Source organism: Chaetomium globosum, genomic scaffold (genome assembly GCF_000143365.1).
Source record: "Chaetomium globosum CBS 148.51 scaffold_4 genomic scaffold, whole genome shotgun sequence".
In the NCBI taxonomy this organism is placed as follows: domain Eukaryota; kingdom Fungi; phylum Ascomycota; class Sordariomycetes; order Sordariales; family Chaetomiaceae; genus Chaetomium; species Chaetomium globosum.
The window spans coordinates 3,055,229-3,074,225 of NT_165979.1; the positions used below are offsets into that span (position 1 = coordinate 3,055,229).

Below are 18,997 nucleotides of genomic sequence, written 5' to 3' on the forward strand. Positions count from 1 at the left end.
GCGACTCGATTTTCCGGCGTCGGCACTTGCAACGTATCACGCCCTACCACGAACAAGAATCCCGGCATCGCATTAGTTACCGATCCAAGTTCATGGGCACCGCCCCTTCTTTTTAGCCCAAATGGGGGCACATCGCACAGTCTGATCGAAAAAGGCGACCGACAATGGAGGCGCTGCTGGGCGCTGGCCAGTCGAACCCGGCCTGCGGCTCCGTAGCCGATCTCCAAGTGCAACTACGCGATCTCCTTCACAACCGCGTCACCGAAACGCGTGCCGACCACACCTCGGTGACGTTCAAAATTCGGGCGACTGCGATTTTCGACCTTCCCGTTACCGAGACGGAAAATGAGACTCCCGACGGCGTGTCGAACGCCGATCCGCTGCTGGGGTCGACCGCTGTGCCCGCGAACGGGAATCCAGGCCAACCGACGAGACGAGTCAATGCCATGGATGCCCTCGTCAACCAACCAGTTGACGACCCGGCCCTACAGACCACAATTGCAAGGCATATCATCTTGTCGCTGAAAGCGGTGGATTCGAGCAATTGGACGGTGCGTCAGGTCTCGCGCACCGAGCAGGGTTGGACGTTCACCTACATTTGCAAGGACTCGTGGCAGGCGTGGAACCGTCAGGCCTCCAAGACCCCTGCGAAGACGGCCATTGGAGAATGGAGTGAGAAGGGTGGACAAGATCCGGTTCATTTGGGTAAGTCTGCCCGCGCTTTTGTTGCGGTACCAGTTGTTACTAACTGGGCCTTCTCAGCTCGTCCGGCCTTCGATTGTCGAGGTTCCGTTAAGATCGCCTTTTCCAAATCGGCCAAGACCATTGATGTGAAATATGAACATACCCCAATCCACAAGACTGTTGCGCAGCTGATAGAACTGCTTGCGCCGCCACCCGCCGCACCGATCGTCAGGACCCCAGCGAAGAAGGCCAAGGAACCGAAGGCACCAAAAGAGCCGAAACCACCGAAGGAACCCAAACCGAAGACACCGAGGCCCTCGAAGAAGCGGGCGGGAGAGAATGGTATCGCGGAAGGAGAGGGCTCGCAACCTAAAAGGAGTCGCAAGAAGAAGGACTCCCTCGCGCCAGTCGCGCCGCATGGCGCTGTTCTGCCCCCAGAAATGCCGGGTGCCCTCCCAGTGGGCGATTCATCAGCGCGCCAGCTCTATAGCACTCATACGGGAACTTCCGATGATCCGCAACCCGGCGGCTCGGGAAGTTACCCAGAGGGGCTTGTGAACGTTGCACACGATGCTGCCGCGGCATCCATAAATAGTGAGGTTCATACGCATTCAATCCTCAGTCTGCCTCTGGACGAGGCCGCAAGGCGGCGGGAGGTGGCGTTAAAGCTGCTCAGTGACAATAATCTTGACCCAAAAACTTTATCAGCCGAGCAGTTCAACATCTTTGCCAACCAGTCGCCTGATTTGCAAAGCGACTCTCTGGCGATGTTGCTAGAATATGGTGCCGAGAGATTGCGTATAGTTCATCCCACGAAGGATGCATCAAACTCCGGGCAGTCGACTCCTAACAATGCCAACAATCCTAGCCCAGCAGCAGCAGTGACTCCGCAGCCGGTGAATCCGAAGAAATCGCGGAAGAAATCAGAGATAGAAGGTGCGGGAGCGGGCGAACCCCAGAGGTCCAAGGCCGGCGAAGGGAGGCAGAGGCGTATCTGCGATAACTGCCGCATTGAAAAGTACAAGGGCAAGGTTCGTAGTTCGCTTTCTTGTCTACTCAATATCAAACTAACAACCATGCAGTGTGACAAGGCAAAGCCATCTTGCCCAATGTGCGTCGGTGAGGGTGTCGCATGCGTCTACCCTCCTTCAAAACCAAGGCAAAGCAAAGCGGCCGAGGCAATTCCGGGAGCTGCCGAGCAGACCGGCGCGGAGATTCCGAACGGCGAGCCGGATGGTGTGGGGTCAAGTCTTGATACTGCGCCAGTGGTCCAGCCGGCCGAGGAGCCAGCGCCGGTTGATGAGCTAGCTCCGGTCCAAGAACACTACGATGGTCATCTCCACCCAGCAGTGAACGTGCAGGTCCCCGAATCAGCAGTTCATGAGGCTGAGACGCCGTCGGATGTGTTCAACCAGGTTCATAGCATTTATCAACACCCCTCCGGACTAAGCTTTCCGCAAGTCAGCGCCACTAGCTCTACGGAACTCACCCAATCCAATATTCAGCCGGCGGCAGAACAAGGTTACATGTCAAACCCAGGGCCGGAAGTTCCTGAGGCCTCATTGCACGGCTACACACAGCCTCGACCACCAGCAGCTCATCAAAAGCCAGCCCCTGCGGTTGGCCGGGGCAGGCGTGGAAGCTCGGGAACCCAGGCTGCAGCACCAAGGCGCAGTCTCCCGGCCGGCCAGCCTGCCAATGAACGTAACGCGAGCGCTACAACGGACAGTCAGAATGTATGGCAATCAATATTTAGCACACCTGTCCAAGCAACGACGGCCTCGCCGAGGCAAGCCAGGGCTAAGAAACCTGCGCCTGTATCACAAGCATACGACGACTCCCGGCAACAACCGGCGTCAGCTTGGGGAAGTGCTGGCCAGTCCGTCGTAACACAACCGAGCCGCAACTCCCCGATCCAGGCCGCGGTTCAGCCTGCTCGCGTCACTTCGCGTCAGAACAATCGTTCTCCTCCCACCGCGGCCCAGCCTAGTTCAGTTCAGTCTAACACGGCTCAAGATTACAGCTATAACCAATATCAAAATGGCAACACCCAAGCCGAGCCCTCCGGTGAGCGCGTGTCGTACCAGCCGTATTCTAGCCAAACCTCCCATCGGCCGAGCTCGTACTCGACTGACGGTTATGATATTCGAATTCCCAACACAACATCCTCCACGTACCCTGCGACAGCATCGCAAATCGTGGCTTCATCGTACTCTTCCCACCCGGCAGCAACGACAAGCACGGCTCAATGGACGTCAACCCCTCAATCCAGGAATACACATGCGTACAACGCGGCTTCCAACCCCCCGCAGTCACAAGCATTGCAAGACTTCAACGTGCGCCCGCCGCCGACTCGACCTAGGGCCTCCTCGAGCGCGTATAGCCAACAACTGCAGCAACAGCAAAAACAGCAGCACGGGCAGCAGCACTCCCAACAACAGCCGGGGTACAACGGGTACACCAACAACTTAAGCCAGCATCAACAGCCGCAGCAACAAGCCAGTGGCAACTAGCAAAATCGGGGATACGGCTTCGGGGCAACAGCTAACAACGCGGCTCCTGGCTACAACCCGACGACGGTGGGGAGTGGGAACAATTCCTATCCCGCCGCGGCCAGCACCTCACATAGGCGCGGGCACTTGGGTCGTGGTAGCCACGGTCACCAGGCACAACAACAAAGGTCGATGAACCTGTCGAGCCACACCTACAGCAGCATGGACGGCGAACAATCACTGTATGACTTGCTCAGGACCAACCCGGCCGGATAGGATCTGGGGTCGGATTCGATCTGATTGACGTCCACGTCCGTGGGGGCGGCTGTCACTGGTTTGGTCCTAGTTACTCCGCCTCCACCCCCAGAGGTGTGTTTTGGGCGCACTATTACGGCTTATGCTCTGCGTCCATGATTTTTCTAGGAGGGCCAGGGCTATCAGTTGCACCTCGGTGCTCCATTCAGCGAAGAGCTCTCCTGGTCTTGTAGAGTCTTGTTGGTTTATATAAGAGCGATCCTTGTGGATTACAATCGGATTCCCCGGCTTGCTCATCCGCCACCAACCTAGCCGGGTTTTACTATGAATTCCATCAGCGATGACCCCCGTCAACCCGCTCACTCCATCGGGTTACACTCCGACAGCGTAACAACTGGGGTCGCCCTCTATTCCGGAGACCTTGGCCAGTAGCGCGGCCGTTTCTCGGTAAGCTGGAAGCCACCACGCCATCGCTCAGCGACATCTCTTCGCTAACTGAATCAACAGATGCGTTGGCATGCGCGCTGCTCTGCGAAGTGGATCCCCTTTCCATCGCACCTTAAGGGGCAAGCCCAGCGAATTGTCGACGGAGCTGGCATGCGAGGAAGCGGTGGTGGGTTGGTTTTCTAGTCATGGCTTATTCAGGCGTCACGGTTTGTTTTTTGAGGTGATACCCAAAATACCTTCGGGGCCAGGAAGATGGCGGACGGGAAAGACAGGGTTCGTGTAAACCTATTGTAAGTAATATAGATATCACTAGCTAGCGCCATGGCAAGAGGGGAGCAATGGCCGCCAAAAAAATCACAAATAAGAACTTACCCCAAACATGTCACGAACAACAACCAAGGCTATGATGATGTGGTGTGTGGCAAGTGACAACCCTCTAGTGAAAATAAATTTTAGAAAACAAACCAGCCGAAAAACGCCGTCCAGATGTCGGATAATTTACAACTAAGCCCAACAGCTCAATCGGACGCCCCAACCAACCAACCAATCATGGATGTGTCGAAGGAGAGGGATCAAAATAGCATCCCATGTCCTATCCCCTCCTTCCTTGAGCTTGTTGTTTTTGCTTTTTGTTTGCCCGTTCTTATCGAATGACTCGGACAGAAACTCCGCACCCCCCTATTGCGCCGCAACAGCTTCCGGCTTGCTATCGACCTTCTTCGCCGGGGGCGCCTCGCCGCTGTCATCCTCGCGGGCCCGCTTGCCGTTGGTGTCGCCGTTCTTGGTGGCGGTGGATTGAATGGTAGGCATCTGGACACTAGAGGGTTGTTAGTAAGATAGTGACAGAGTGTTGTAATGGGTGATGCGGGGACTTACTCGTTGGTGTTCTGCCGGGTCTCCTCGCTCTTCTTCTCGTCACGGTCCCGGTTGTTGTTGTCCCGGCCACGGCCGCCACCACGGCCACCGCGAAAACCACGCCCGCCCCTCCCTCCCCTGCCACGGCCCCGCCCGCCCTTGAAGCCGTTCCTGTGGCCGTTCTCACCTCCCTCTGACTTGCCCTCGCGGCCGTTGCGGTCGTCACGACCCCAGCCACCCCGGCCCCCGCGCCCGCGGCGATCGGACCCACGGTCCTTGCCTTCGAAGAAAGCGTTGCGCCGGTTGGTGTTGGGCTCGATCTCGCCCGCCTTGATCTGCCTGTTCTTCTCGTCCAGGTACTCCTTCTTCTTCATGATCAAGAGGTCGTGGCCCTTCCAGGTGGGCTTGGGGTCCAGCTTGACGAAGGCGTCGGCCTCCTCGGCTGTCCCGAACTCGACGAAAACGGAGCCCTTGAAGAGCTCCTCGGCGGTGCGCCGCAGCTTGACGTGCTTGACGTGGCCGTGGGGTGGAGAAGAAAGCCTCGATGTCGAACTGGGTAGACGCCTCCTCGTCCCCGAAGCCCTTCGCATAGACAGACGCGGCCACGCGGGCCCGCTGGGCGTCGTTGGATGACACGTAGGGCGTCTTGCGCTTGAGCGTCTCCTCGCCCTCCTCGCCTTCGATATCGAGGAAGGTGCTTTCGCGCAAGGCGGCAACGACGGCGCTGTAGGGCTGGAACTGGCGCATGCGCTTGAAGCTGGCGATGGTCTTGAGCGGCATGGGCTTGTTCTCCTCGCCGCCGGTGCTCTCCCACATGAACTTGTCGGTCGGCAGGTTGCTATCGCTGAAGTAGAATTCAACCTAAAGAACAGGGTCAGTCGGAGCGCGGTCGCGTAAAGAATTCCTGTTGCTGGGGCGCATGACATACCTGGGCGCGGATCTTGACGGGATCATCCGACACGGGCTGGGTGGTCGGGTCGTACTTCCGATTCTGCTTAAAATCCTTGTGGTTGATTCTGGCGGTCGTCTTCAGAATGCCTTCGGCCTTCTTGTCCTCGCCATTCTTCGCGTCTTGCACACCATCGTCGGCTTTTTCGACGGCGGTGGCCGTCTCCTCCACAGGCTGCACTTCAGCGGCCGCAGTGACAGCCTCGGTCTGCTCCTTGATGGCGGCGTCGCTCATGACGACGAGTGGTTATGCGCCAGACGAGAGGTGATGGAAATGAGAGTAGAAGCGGGATTGAGCAATTGACAGTTGATGGAGATCTACCTGAAGATTTCGAGTAGAAAAATGGTTGAAGGGAAAGAGATTTAGTTGATCTGCGTAGAAGCGAAAAGTCTGTGAACAGTTGAAGAAAGTTGGGTGCATGTGCCCTTGGAGAGAGCAGCTGCACAAAATTGTTGGTGGGGTAGCGTCGAGGTTGTTCAGCGCCGCAGCAGAGTCACAGGGGTGTACCGGCTTTGAAAGAGTCACCGGAGTCGGGAACGGAAACAGTCAAAACAGTCAATCGTGAGTAAAAATCAATCTTGTTGCCTGGTGGTTCGGCGATAGCATCCGTCAATATCTCTTCGGTTCTTTGCACGAGATCAAGAACCGCCAGGAGCCAATCTCTACTTCTGACATTAGAGTCCCCGATCCATTGGCGCGACCTGAAGAGGGCCTGTCCATTGACGAGCGCGTCTGCAAAAACCAAGCCGGCAACCCCACACTGCGATTGTCGCCTCTGTGTCGCTCAATTGGAGATTTTCAGCTCGCCGCCCCTCACCGCCCGCTCTCCCGCTCAAGCAGCAGATGCGCCAAGATTGTCTCCGCAACGGTAAAAGCCGCACGGGAGTGGGTCCGTAATAAGAGGTAGTGTAAATACCGTATAACTAACACATTTTTAGGTATCTGGAGGACTCCGTCAAAGTGAAAATAAAATACAGTGAAGTTTCACCCAGGAACCAGACCCCTGACCCTCACGTGAGCCGCTGCGTCGGGTCGAATTGGAGAGCGGGAAACTTTTTCGGGCGATTGCAGCTGTTCGTGGGAGAGCAACACCGCGGAGCCAAACTCCCCTAGCCCACTCGCCATTGAGGTGTCCGGATTTTTGGTGAATTGTCTGGCAGCTTGGCCCGTTACATGACAAGGCAGGGCCGGTCCTACACGACGGCGGGGGCCACAACAATCCCACGGCAATAGCATCCTCCAACCTCGGGAAAGGCACAAACGACGACTACGACGACCACGACGCAGCCCTAATAGACAGATAGACAAATAGACGGTTCCGACAAACCACCCATTATGAAGCAACGCAGGTTGTTGAGGTTTCACGGCCTAAAGCGCCCCGTGGGTTCACACTCCCCTCCCCCACCATTCCCTCAACCACTCCCCCACCTGTCGACTGACCTCGTTTGGCCCTTGTAGCGTATCCGCCAAACATGGAACAAATATAATCTGTTCAACCTTGCGCGCTCCCGAACGCCCTTCTTCCAGCCCAAAACATTCTTCCAGCAGAAATGGATATCCAAATCCCTGACCCGCGGCTACCACGGCGAGCACATCAAAGAATACCAGTGGGAGCGCATGTTTACCCGCCGCTCTCTCGCCGCCATCAATATGGACCCGGCTTATATGGCCAGGCACGATGGCAGCGAGCAAGCCACCGGTCGTGGCTCCGGTCAGAAATCGAGGAAAGGCCTGGATGTTTCAGACGTGCGGAACAAAGGCAACTCGACGAATCCGACGCCGTACATGCAGATGATGTTCGCCCCGATGGAACGCCGACTCGACATTGCCATTTTCCGCGCCCTTTTTGCTAGCAGTGCGAGACAGGCACGTCAGTTTGTGCTGCACGGGGCCGTCACGGTGAACGGAAAAAAGGTGCATTTTTACCCCGAACGACACACCGTGGCCCCGCGCGAGATGGCCTTTCGAATTCTGCTAACATGCCCGAACCACTAGATGACATACCCCGGCTACCTCCTCAACCCGGGTGACATGTTCCAGGTCGAGATCGAGCGGGTCATGGCAGCAACCGGGAAGCCAAAAAGGAAATCAGGCGGCAGCCAAAAAGCGCCCAAAAACACCGAAGCGAACGAGAACGCCGAAGGCGAAGAAAGCCAGGCCGCTGAAGGGGAAACCACCGAAACCGCCGAAACCGCAGCGGAAGGCGCGGTAGAAGGCGTGGCGGAAGCGGCGGTTACGGAGGCCGTCAAGTCGAAGCACTTTGCAACCCTCAAAGAACTCAAAATACGGGCCCAAAGGATCATGAAGGTGAAAAACCAGTTCATCCGTGCCAAGGAAAAGAAGGCCCTGCGTAAGATGCTCGTGCAGGTCAAGGAAACCCTGGAGCGCGGCCGGAAAGCCGACGATCCGACTGTGGCGGAGATGGACCAAGCCGAGCGCCAGCTGACGGACCTCCTCTCGGGGCTGTCCCTCTCGAGCAACCAGCACTCCACCGAGGCCAAGAAGGCGAGGATCGAGCTGAAGCGACAGCAAGAGATCCAAGGCCCGGACATCAAGAAGTCGCTCGTCGGCGGCGGCACCATCCGCTCCGCCCAGCTCGGCCTGCTGACGCCCAACCAGCGCAACGTGCTCCTCAAGGCGCTGCAGCTCGAGGCCGAGAACCCCTACGACTCCTCCAAGCCCTACGCCACCCCCTGGAAGCCGCGCGACTGGATGTCCCCCTTCGCCTTCATCCCCCGCTACCTCGAGGTCAACCAGAAGATCTGCGCCGCCGTCTACCTGCGCCACCCCGTCGCCCGCCCGGGCCTGTCCGAGGTGCCCACGCCGTTCGCCCCCTCCGTATCGCAGTTGGCGTTCAACTGGTACCTGCGGAGAGGTTGAGCGCTCTGGCGGGGCGAGGTTGAATGCTGGGGCTGGTGGTGTTGCTGTGTACTCGAGAGTCTTGTTGTTTTCGGTTGGGTGGGTTAGGGTGTGTGGTCGGGCGTGGGCAGGGCACGCCCATTATCGGAAGAGGGATATGAATAGAGCACATGGATGTATGTGTATAGCATGATGCCATGTATTCTAGGTGTAACTTGTACAATATGGACCTATCTGTCTGCTGGTTGTAACGAATGCCTGGGGTGTGAGGTTGCGTGGCAAACCAAAGCAAGATTTGGAATGTGGTGGGTTCAATGTTTACCATCTTTGTTCCGAACCCCGTGATCTGGAACTTTTACCTACTTACTACTTACTAGGGCGACGGCTTCATTGACGAGGATTACGCCAGAGATGACACCCCTCGGTAGGCGCGGGTCCCTCCTCCAGCTGCGATTGACATAGGAGAGCCGCCTGCCGGCCACACGGTTTAACTACTTCGTCCACTTTTCGGCTAAAGAGTATCTCTCCGGCTCCTCCCAGAGCACCGCTACTGCCAACCGATGGGTTTCAGATCTGGGCCAGAAGACACGGGGCGGGGGGGGGTGGTGACAGCGTTGCTCCTGGCGGTTGGGGTTGGATATCTGGAGGCGGTCGAGTGGTTGCTTGAGGAGGGGCCCTTGAGCGGGGTGGGGGGAGGGGGGCGGTGTGAGAAGCACATGGACATCACTCTCAACCGCCGGCCCTCGCTTCTGGTTGCCGTCACGCCAAACCATGCGACAAACCTAGCCGTAATGGGTGTTAGGAAGGTGATATCGGGAAGGTGGGAGGGGCATTGTGAATACCGAGGGTGGGAAAAAGGTGGTCGTGACGCCTTTTCTCTAGACATTCCTTCCGAGGCGTCGGGCGAATCCCGACCGCCTTGAGGGTCGGGAATGATGTTGTTGGTCCCTTTCATTTTCGCGGGTTTGTCGACTGCATCCGGACGGTCTAGTTTGTGAAAATATTTGAACACTATGGGTGGCTGTATCGCGGCGAGGTGGATGTGGAAAAGGGCGTATTGAGGGGGGGCCTTGGGGGAGTAATCGGAAACTATGGTTGGGGACGTTTAAGTGGCGGAAGGATTGAGAGCGTGGGCAATCTCTGACTGTCTGCCTTTTGACTTGGGACAGTGGAGCTGGTTACCATTCTCCAGAGCATAGCAAAGAGCAACCAAGACTGTGAGATCCTTTTATTCCAGACAGACAATAAGCTAAGCAACGACAGCAAGAAAAATAGGGTAAAACTAAAAGTGGGCGGAAAAGAAGACTAGGAAAATGGTATGAAGAGGTGTGGCGACAGCCGAGTGTGAGAACCGGAGTCCACCATCCACGGGCGGAGGATGATGAAAAGACAGTGAGTGAGTGAACTGGGGGTATAATGGTGCCCTGATCCAAGCAATCCTCCTCGTCCCATCCCCCTTTCCCATCCATGTTGGCCTGCCCTCCAGTTCTAGTAATATCAAAGCAGCCAGCTCGGTCGCCGGCTACTTGGGTTGGTCGTGTGGGCCGGCCGGGTCGAATGCAGGTGAACTTGTCGTTGTCGGCCGAGTAGTAAGCCCAGGGGTCGTCAACTCTGCTCAAACCGGGGTTGCTTCGAATGTCTCCAGCCGCCGAATAATCCGATTTTCATGTCCATCCCCAAAACAAAAACATCCCCCCTCATCGCCATTCCAACTGGAAACGCTGATAATCCTGTTCAGAACAAGTCGGGTATCGCGACATCGTTTCCAGTCCCCGGCCAGGCCAATTAGATCGTTGTACAATTTTTTTTTAGCAAGACGTTGATCAGACCGTCACCCCGACAAGAAGACCACGGGTCTTTTGGGAGTCGGGTAGAGCATCCCGCCGACGGCTGAGCACTTCCCCACCACCCGGAGTCCGCCGTCGTAAGGGTCCTCGGCCCTCTCCGCGGATAAACTTTTCCGTGGGTATTAAGGGGATGTGATTAAATAGGGAGACCGGGTGAAAACAAAATGAAACAAAAAAAAAAAAAACAGGCAAAAGAAAAGAGGCGGCGAGCTGGTATTGTTGTGGCATCATGATACTGAGACAGGTCGTGGAAATTAGAAGGGGAGAGGCCGGCGAGCTTATCGGAGAGAGAACCCCTTCCTCTTGGGCTCCTTCTCCAGAGGCCGTCCGCTCTCGATCCTCGACTTCTTCTCCTCGAGCTCGAGCCGTTGGCGCTCCAACTGCTCCTTCATCTCCCGATGGCGGGCGTACAGCTCCTCCTCGCTCAGCTTCAACTTGGATTCCTTCTCGGATACCTTCTGTTGGAAGACCATCTTCATCTCGGCCTCCATCTTGGCGAGCTTCTGCTCGTGAAGGTTGCGCTCCTCCTCCTGTTTCACGGCAGGGTTGACCTCCTTGAAAACGCTCGGGTCTTGCGAGACGCCCATAGCGATCAACTTGTCCGTCCGGTAGTTCTCGTAGAGGGTGTTATTGGTGTGCTCCTTGAGCTCCTCCATGTGGGTGCGGATGAGCATCTGGCGGAGCTTGACAAAATCGCAGTGCTCCTCGTTGTCCACTTCGATGACACCCCAAGGATAGCTACGGCCGCGGACCTTGCGCCCGTCGGCGTTGGTGACCTCGTTGTTAGCGCCAACAACGGCGAAGGGGACCTTGGACATGATCTCGTTGTTTTCGGCGATCGTCTCCTCGTCATCGAGCTCGTACCGCGGCCCCTCAAAGATCTGAACCTTGTGGTACTTGATGTCCGCAAGAATCTAGACGGGGAAATTAGCATACTGTAAGGCCAATAACAAGCCGACAAAGAACAAAACATACTCTAGCCTTGAAGGCAGCAACCTCCTCATCAGTGAGGGTATCAGCCTTGGCGATGACTGGGATCAAGTTGACCTTGGTGTGCAGGCGCTTCATGACCTCGATATCCAGGGGCTTCAGGGAGTGGCCAGTCGGCTGGATGAAGAAGACGCACGCGTGGATGCGGTTGTCGACAATGTTCATGCGGTTGACCTTGTTCTCGGCATCTAGGTAAGCATCGAACCGCTGCTCAATGTTGTCGACAATAGGCCGCCAAGACTCGTCATTGTTGACAAAGTCGCCAAAGCCAGGGGTATCAACCACGGTCAACCGCAGACGCACGCCCGCCTCCTCAATATCTGCGCTGATAGACTGGATAGTAACTGTCTTCGGGATGATGTCCAGGCTGGGCTCCTTGCGCTCCTTCGGGGGGTAAAGCGAAGTGTTAAAGAGTGTGTTGACGAGAGTCGACTTGCCCAGGCCGGATTCACCTGCGAGTGGGGGGGTTCAATCGTTAGAATTCGTGCTATTATGACACCTTATGGCACTCGGGATTTCATTCAAGATACGTACCGACAACCATGACGTTGAAGTTGAAGCCCTTGCGGACGCTCTTGCGGTGCCACTGATTGGGCAGGTTGGCAAAGCCAACGTAGCCCGTCAGCTTCCGGCGGACGATGTTCCTGTTGTCGCTCATAGCTGGAGGAGCTGCGGCCACAATGTCAGATGGAGCTTGGCGAGAAACCTCCGATCCAGACGACGAAGGCTTGACATGGGGAATTGGAATCGCCATGGTAGGGGATGGGAAATTGGTAGGAATACCGTTTGCAGCTGCGAATGACAAGACGAGTTAGCATCTTCCTTGTTAACGTGGCAGACTAGTGATGCAATGAGATCCTGTTGGGAGCACGCGGAGGCTGACTGTCAACGGGGGTCCTCGGCGGCGGCGTGATGTCCACGACCGGCTCAGGGGTGTTGACATAAAGCTCGCCATAAGAAAGCGGTTTGGCCATTGGGAGCTTCGGGAGGCGTTCTACATCCAGCATACTGCGATGGTGGCGGATTGGCGGCGTGTAAATGTACTGTTTGGTGCTGCTCAACGGCAGGCTGCTCGTCCGAGCCCCTGCTGGGGGGGGTCGATTCGTGCCAGTGTCCCGAGAAGCAGCCCGGCGGCCCCTGGGCTCTGGGGTGGCTGAACTCTTCTCGAACTGCATACTCCTTGGGCGGACCCTGGCAGTAGCGTTCTGAACCATTGTCGAGAAATGCATCTCGGCGAAGATGTGTTGGCCGTAATGGAATGTCTATGATGATTCTCGTCCAAGAAAGGCGGTTCCCAAGAAACGATAAAGAGCGGCGTCCAGCGGTCTCGAAATAACAGGCCGCGATGCTTGTGCCAGAGGGAGCGCGATGAAAGCCGCACGCGTGGGAGTGGCCGGGGCGAAGTCATTTGTCTCGGTCGGTTCGAACGAGGGAAAGGAGCGATGTTGTCGACTTCCCACGGTGGAATTCGATTCGCAATTCGGCGCTCAAACGCAGACATCACGAGGAAAGGAACAGAGAGCAGCGTGCTTACCCATTGCGATAGGAGCTGTAGAGAACGATCGATGTAGGTGTCGGGAAGAGAAATGAGGAAGGTGCACGAGTCTGAAAGGATGGCAAGAACGTTAGTCAAGTTCAGTTCCGCTTGGTCGGTCAGCGTTTGCAAGTGCAACCGATGGAGATGGATGGGATGGAGCCACAAGTCGCCGAACACTCCTGGGCTATGAGTACCCAGCGCTCAAAAGATGCGACGAAGTCGGCGAAAAGACCCCAACACCAAATGCAAACCAGTAATGGAATTCAAAAAGGAGTCCCAGAAACCGGGAAGAACCCAGTAGCCATAGAGGGCGAAAGCTGGCCTGGGCAAGGGGCATTTCATCATCACGTACCGGGTCAGAAATCGATGGTTCGATGCAGTCGCGTCTCGGAGCGCTAGAGGGATAGTGTTAAAAAGGTAACGGGTGCCCAGTGTGGCACTGAAGGATAACGCTAGGCGGCGTACAAGTACGGCAGGAAAAGAGTGTCGAGAAGGAGGAAATGTCGAAAAGAGGATGCGAAGGTGTGAACGTGTCGCGGTCGTCGAAGGGAAAAATTTAGGGTGCGACGAACAGGGAGATTAAGCTCTCCGGCTGCTTCGAGCAAAAGGGGTTGCAGTGCTGGGCACCCACGCTTTGCGGGAGTCGAGCGCAGGGGCCTGCTCGCGACAGATTAACGACTGGGGTCCGGGGCAGACCGGGTCCTGTGATTCGCCAGAAGGGTGTGGATGGCTTGCCAGGTCGGGAGGATCGAAGCCTGAGGATGGATGCTAATGGAATGCCCAGCAAGACCACGGAACAGCAACACTCCATGCATCAACTCGGGATACCTTCGTTCCAACCACAGGCCGCGAGTGAGATTCTGGTGGACCAATTGCGCCCTCCGGCTGTGCATATCACGAGAAGAGGGGCACTTCAAAAGCGAGGCACGGCCATCCACTGCGTGGGATGAACGTAATCCGTACTTGTTATACGAGCACCAACCGCAGGCTACAGCAAATCCAAATCCACACACATTGTCTGGGCCCAGCCGAGACTTGACTTCTCTCATGATGCGATGGACTTTGTTACCCCACCCCCAACGTTCTGCGCCGCCAATGTCGACAAATCCGACGAGACGTGCCCTTCGCTGCGGCCGTTGGTATTAAGTATAACTACCTAACCTAGGTGAAGCAGCGCGATTGCCTATTGAGAGCCCACGCCCAGTTCCTCGGTCTCAGAGCGTTGGGTCGTTGTCGCCCATGTGGAGGCTCGAATCCACGTGAGAGTTGACGACCTATTTAAATAGCCTGTGCCCCAGTTTTGCAGTACTGAGCCTCAAGATGGATTTGTTTCAACTGCACCCCGATCCCCAGCAAGGGCTTCATTGGAGACAATGTTTCAACTTGTGTCCATGCTGTTACCGGCAACGAAAAGGTTAAAACAGTGTTTCTCTGCAAGCAACCTTCCTCCCAGACCAGTCAAGCCAGCCGGAAGCCGTGCATCCAATTCGGTGTGCGATCGTCAGTTTGACAAGAGCACAACTGAAATTGCAGGGAAACCCTCCGGCGCCGTGCAAGCACCTTTCGGCTTCCATTCCCGTCTTACTAAGTATCTTATTCTTCGCGCAACCTCAGGAGTCATTGGCCCTCAAAGCCGAGGTAGGTTGGGAAGGGGAGCTGCGGAAACATCTGGGCGACCATTTGCTGGTTGGTGCTTCTCCATCGGCTTCTTTTTTTGCTGCACTGTGTATGGGTGTGTCTTTTGTATGTTCATACCCCAGCAGGCTCGGCGGACTGGGTTCTTTGCCAGTGCATTCTAGAACCTTGATCTCTTCTTCAAGAAAGGGAAAACACATCGACAGATCAGCAAATCATTGGTGACGATGAAAGGTGCTTTCAATGGCGAATGGACAAATCTATAAACTTCGCAATACCCCACAGTGTCCCTGACAATCTTGGCCTGACACGCCTGATTCCTGCCCTCCTGCCCTCCTGCCCTCCTGCCCCACAGCCAACCTGCCGATGATGTAACTTTAGGAACGGGAAGCTTCCAGCTTCGCAGCTCCAAACCGCTTCTTCCACCAAATCGCGCCAGCGGGGGAGCGCCGACTTGGGGCAACCAGATATGCCGACCATGAGAACCAACACAGTTTCCAGGGCAATTGGAGGTCACCGCTAGTTGAAACCCCTTAGCTTTTAGCTCCCCAAACTCCAACGCCAAGCACAGCTGCAACCACGATCACGCATCACGATCACGACCACTCTACACTATAATAACCGCGGCCGCGATGGCCTTGCATCGGGGGAACATTATACGCCTCAACCGTCTTAGATTTCCGATTCACTCCCAGGGACAGATCGGTTTTATTACCACAAGAACCCGACCACAACTAGTAAATAATGGCTCTGGGCTCCCTTTCGACCGGCAACCCCCCCGACGTTGCCTAATCTTGTCGCCCCGGCGGCATCGGTCGAAAGTGCGTGCTACCAAGCTGATATCGGTGACGCTCACTGGCGCATTGCTTGCGTTGTGGCTATCCCCGACTGATGCCTTGCAGCATACCGACTCCCGGGCCAAGTTGGCCCCCGGGAACCCTAGCGATGAAGACGGGGCGACCTCGAGCGAGGACCAGAGCGCCTGGGCCAAGTTCTCCCGGAACTTCGGCGGCCTCTCGTTTGTGCCCTCGACCGACGGGCTTTCCGACAGGGTGGTCGACATGATCATGCCGGAATGGGCCAAGCTTGTTCCCGGCTATGTCAGGAAGCTACAACGCGAGATGGACATGGCGCCTGGGTCATTGGCCGCCGAAATATGGCAGGAGGCACACGATCCGTTTACGCACCCGGAGATCCAGTACTCGGCCAAAGTTCGCGTGTCGGGGGAACTGTGTGACGAGGAGAAGATCTTCCTGGAACGACGACAGAAGATGATCATACCTGCCTTGGCGCGATTTTTAGGGGTTGAAGAAAGGGATATTCATCCAGATGACGTCCCTACTATTGCCATGTGCGGTTCTGGTGGCGGTCTCAGAGCCTTGGTTGCCGGGACTGGCTCGTTCCTCGCAACCGCTGAGGATGGGCTCTTTGACTGCGCGACGTACGTATCAGGGGTGAGCGGCTCCTGCTGGCTACAGTCCCTCTACTACTCGTCAGTGACCGAAGCGAATTTTCACAACGCCATTGACCACCTCAAAGCGCGTCTCGGCACCCATATCGCCTACCCACCCGTTGCCTTCGCCGCATTGACGACATCGCCCACGAACAAGTACCTATTTAGTGGTCTGGTGGAGAAGCTCAAGGGCGACCCCAACTCTCAATTTGGTCTTGTGGATGCCTACGGCATGCTTCTGGCAGCAAGGCTTCTGGTTCCAAAGGGTGAGCTAGGGGTCAACGAGAAAGACTTCAAGTTATCGAACCAGCGGGAATACATGAAGTATGGGCAGAACCCACTGCCTATCTACACCGCTGTACGGCACGAAATACCGGAGCTTGATTCACCCGACTACGGTGGCCCGGGCTCTTTGACGGAAGAGGCAAAGGACAGGGCCAAGAGGGAAGCATGGTTCCAGTGGTTTGAGATCACTCCGTACGAGTTCTTCTGCGAGGAGTTCTCGGCCGGCATTCCCACTTGGGCCATGGGCCGCAAGTTCAAAAATGGGACAGACCTACCCTCAACTTCGGGCTTCCGTCTTCCCGAGACCCGCCTGCCCTTTCTCCTAGGGACCTTTGGAAGCGCGTTTTGTGCCACTCTGAGCCACTACTATCGAGAGGTTAGACCCATTATCAAGAGTCTCACCGGCTTCCAGTCGCTCGATGACTTGATATGGGGCCACAACAAAGATTTGAGCAAAGTCCATCCTATCGAACCGCCCGGCGTCCCCAACTTCGTCCACGGAATGTACGGTCAACTCCCCGGCACGGTACCGCAAGGTGTCTACGACAACGAATACCTCCAGCTCATGGACGCAGGCATGTCCAACAACCTCCCCATCTACCCGCTCCTCCGCCCCGGCAGAGACGTCGACATCATCCTGGCATTCGACGCCTCGGCCGACATCAAGACAGACAACTGGCTTTCGGTCGCCGAAGGTTATGCCCGCCAGCGGAACATCAAAGGCTGGCCGATAGGAGCCGGTTGGCCCAAATCCTCCTCACCCTCCGTCGCCGCCTCCGAACTGGAACAAGCGCAAGCCCACTCAACCGCCGAAGCAGAAGACAAAATCAGCCAAGCCAAAACCGACCAAGCCGCCCGCCACCCACACGGCCCACGGGAACCCAAGCCGCCAGGCTCCCAACCCATGAAGCCCGAGTCCCAGCGGCAGACGGAAGCGGCGCACGAGCTGGGGTACTGCACAGTGTGGGTGGGCACGACGCAAGAGCGATCAACGACGGAGCCGCCGCCGCCGCCGGTCGACGACACCTCCACGTGGCGGCTGACGCACCCGGACGCGGGTATCGCCGTCGTGTACCTCCCTTTTCTGGCCAACGAGCGCGCCGCTCCAGGCGTCGACGTCGCCGTCTCTGACTACATGAGCACCTGGAATTTTGTCTACACCCCGCCCCAGATCGACGAGGTCATCGCCCTCGCCCGCGCCAATTATTCTGAAGGGCGCGCCCAGATCCGTGCTACAGTGCGCGCTGTTTATGAGCGTAAGAAGAAGCGCCGGTTGGAAAAGGAGCGGCGGGCTGAGAGGGCTGAGTTGCGGAGGTTGGTCAGGAGGGGGGACGTGAGTGGGTTGGGTGAGGGTGACCACTTTAGTTAGGTGCCTAGCGTTTTGCTAGGCTATTATGATGTGACGGATAGGTAATTATGATGATCATTGAATCATATGACAAGACAGTTGAAACAAACATATATACGTCGTACATGTGGCTTTTTTCTACATTGGAGCCGATGTTTGGCAAAAATATTATACATACACTACTACATTGGCACGGCTGAGTTTGGTGTTTCCCCGCCCTTGTCCAACTCCTCCCAATGCTGCACCGGCCGGGAAACCGTGCCCTTTTTGTGCGCTTGCCGGCCCGGATGGATGTGCTAAAATGTACAATACATCTATTTCTCTCCTCCCCATCCCGGCAACACACCGGAGTGAAGGAATACCTGCTCGGCAAACCCCGCCTCGGATGGAGGACTGAAGGGGTGCCGTAGCTCACCCAGCCGCCTCCATCCCCAAGCTGCTGGGCTTAACAAGTCCCCCCTCCCCCTCGTTTGGGATACATGACAAAGGGTGGGCGCTCTCTTTTTTTTGAAGAGGGGTTTTATTTGATTTTTTTTAGTGTCCGATAATCTCGCCCATATCGATGTAGGCGGGCTCCCAGGGGGCGGCGTCCTCGTTGAGCATGTCGGAGGGCACGCGCACGCCCTCGCCGGGGCTGTAGAGGTACCAGCTCTTGAGGGCGTTCATGGCGGCGCCCGTGCGGGCGTACTCGAGGCTGGAGCCGGCGGCCTCGCCGAGCTTGTCCTTGCCCGAGAAGATGCCGACGACGTAGACGGGGGTGCGCGACAGGCGGCCCGTCTCGGACAGCAGGCGGGCGACGGGCGGCTCGAAGTCCTCGCGCGCGCAGAGCAGCGACAGCTCGCGCGTCGGCTTCTTGAAGGCGAAGAGCTTGGAGAGGTCGAGCGTGCGCGAGAGCACGTGCGCTCCGATGAAGGCCTTGGCCCGCTCCCGCCCTGCGTGCGCGTAGATGGCGCCCGTGACGGCCCGCGCGCAGGTCGCATACGCCTTCTCGGCCAGCGACCGCGTGTACTCGTTGCCGTACTCGGCGTCGGCCCGGAGCCGGAGCTCGTCCTTGGCGTCCTCCGTGTCCACCACCTCGCCGAAATCGTCGTCGAACACCACGCGGCTGCTCATGCCATGGCGCCACTTGTGCTTCTTGAGCCCGTCGGCCTCGGCTCGCCGGTACCCGAACCCGACGACGGCGTTGCCCGGCTTGTGCATCGAGAACTGTAGCAGGCCCGGGTCCACCTCGCCACCGGGCACGGCGGCATGCTCCACACCCCACGAGCGGGCGACGTGGTGTAGGGAGGTGGGGCCGGCATACCCCTTCAGTGGCGGCGTACATAACGATCATGGGCAGGCGCGGGTACCGGCACATGAGA

At 57.0% G+C, this 18,997-nt stretch overlaps 6 protein-coding genes across 6 annotated transcripts; 3 read left to right on the forward strand and 3 right to left on the reverse strand.

Moving 5' to 3' along the window:
* Positions 1–164: 164 nt before the first annotated feature.
* On the forward strand, positions 165–3,197 carry CHGG_04714 (uncharacterized protein; the record flags this gene model as incomplete). The annotated part of the gene is made up of 3 exons (XM_001223927.1): positions 165–705; positions 763–1,715; positions 1,767–3,197. 3 exons carry the CDS (start codon positions 165–167, stop codon positions 3,195–3,197), a joined length of 2,925 nt encoding a protein of 974 aa, XP_001223928.1.
* Positions 3,198–4,556: 1,359 nt separating this feature from the next.
* Positions 4,557–5,916, reverse strand: CHGG_04715 (uncharacterized protein; the record flags this gene model as incomplete). Its single annotated transcript, XM_001223928.1, has 4 exons — positions 4,557–4,695; positions 4,755–5,072; positions 5,287–5,594; positions 5,662–5,916. 4 exons carry the CDS (start codon positions 5,914–5,916, stop codon positions 4,557–4,559), a joined length of 1,020 nt encoding a protein of 339 aa, XP_001223929.1.
* Positions 5,917–7,332: 1,416 nt separating this feature from the next.
* Positions 7,333–8,562, forward strand: CHGG_04716 (uncharacterized protein; the record flags this gene model as incomplete). The annotated part of the gene is made up of 2 exons (XM_001223929.1): positions 7,333–7,596; positions 7,678–8,562. The coding sequence occupies 2 exons, from the start codon at positions 7,333–7,335 to the stop codon at positions 8,560–8,562; spliced, it is 1,149 nt and encodes a 382-aa protein (XP_001223930.1).
* Positions 8,563–10,666: 2,104 nt separating this feature from the next.
* On the reverse strand, positions 10,667–12,036 carry CHGG_04717 (uncharacterized protein; the record flags this gene model as incomplete). The annotated part of the gene is made up of 3 exons (XM_001223930.1): positions 10,667–11,302; positions 11,364–11,830; positions 11,913–12,036. 3 exons carry the CDS (start codon positions 12,034–12,036, stop codon positions 10,667–10,669), a joined length of 1,227 nt encoding a protein of 408 aa, XP_001223931.1.
* Positions 12,037–15,182: 3,146 nt separating this feature from the next.
* CHGG_04718 (uncharacterized protein) lies at positions 15,183–17,657 on the forward strand (the record flags this gene model as incomplete). The annotated part of the gene is made up of 1 exon (XM_001223931.1): positions 15,183–17,657. One exon carries the CDS (start codon positions 15,183–15,185, stop codon positions 17,655–17,657), a length of 2,475 nt encoding a protein of 824 aa, XP_001223932.1.
* Positions 17,658–18,170: 513 nt separating this feature from the next.
* On the reverse strand, positions 18,171–18,836 carry CHGG_04719 (uncharacterized protein; the record flags this gene model as incomplete). Its single annotated transcript, XM_001223932.1, has 1 exon — positions 18,171–18,836. The coding sequence occupies one exon, from the start codon at positions 18,834–18,836 to the stop codon at positions 18,171–18,173; it is 666 nt and encodes a 221-aa protein (XP_001223933.1).
* Between the last annotated feature and the right edge of the window lie 161 nt (positions 18,837–18,997).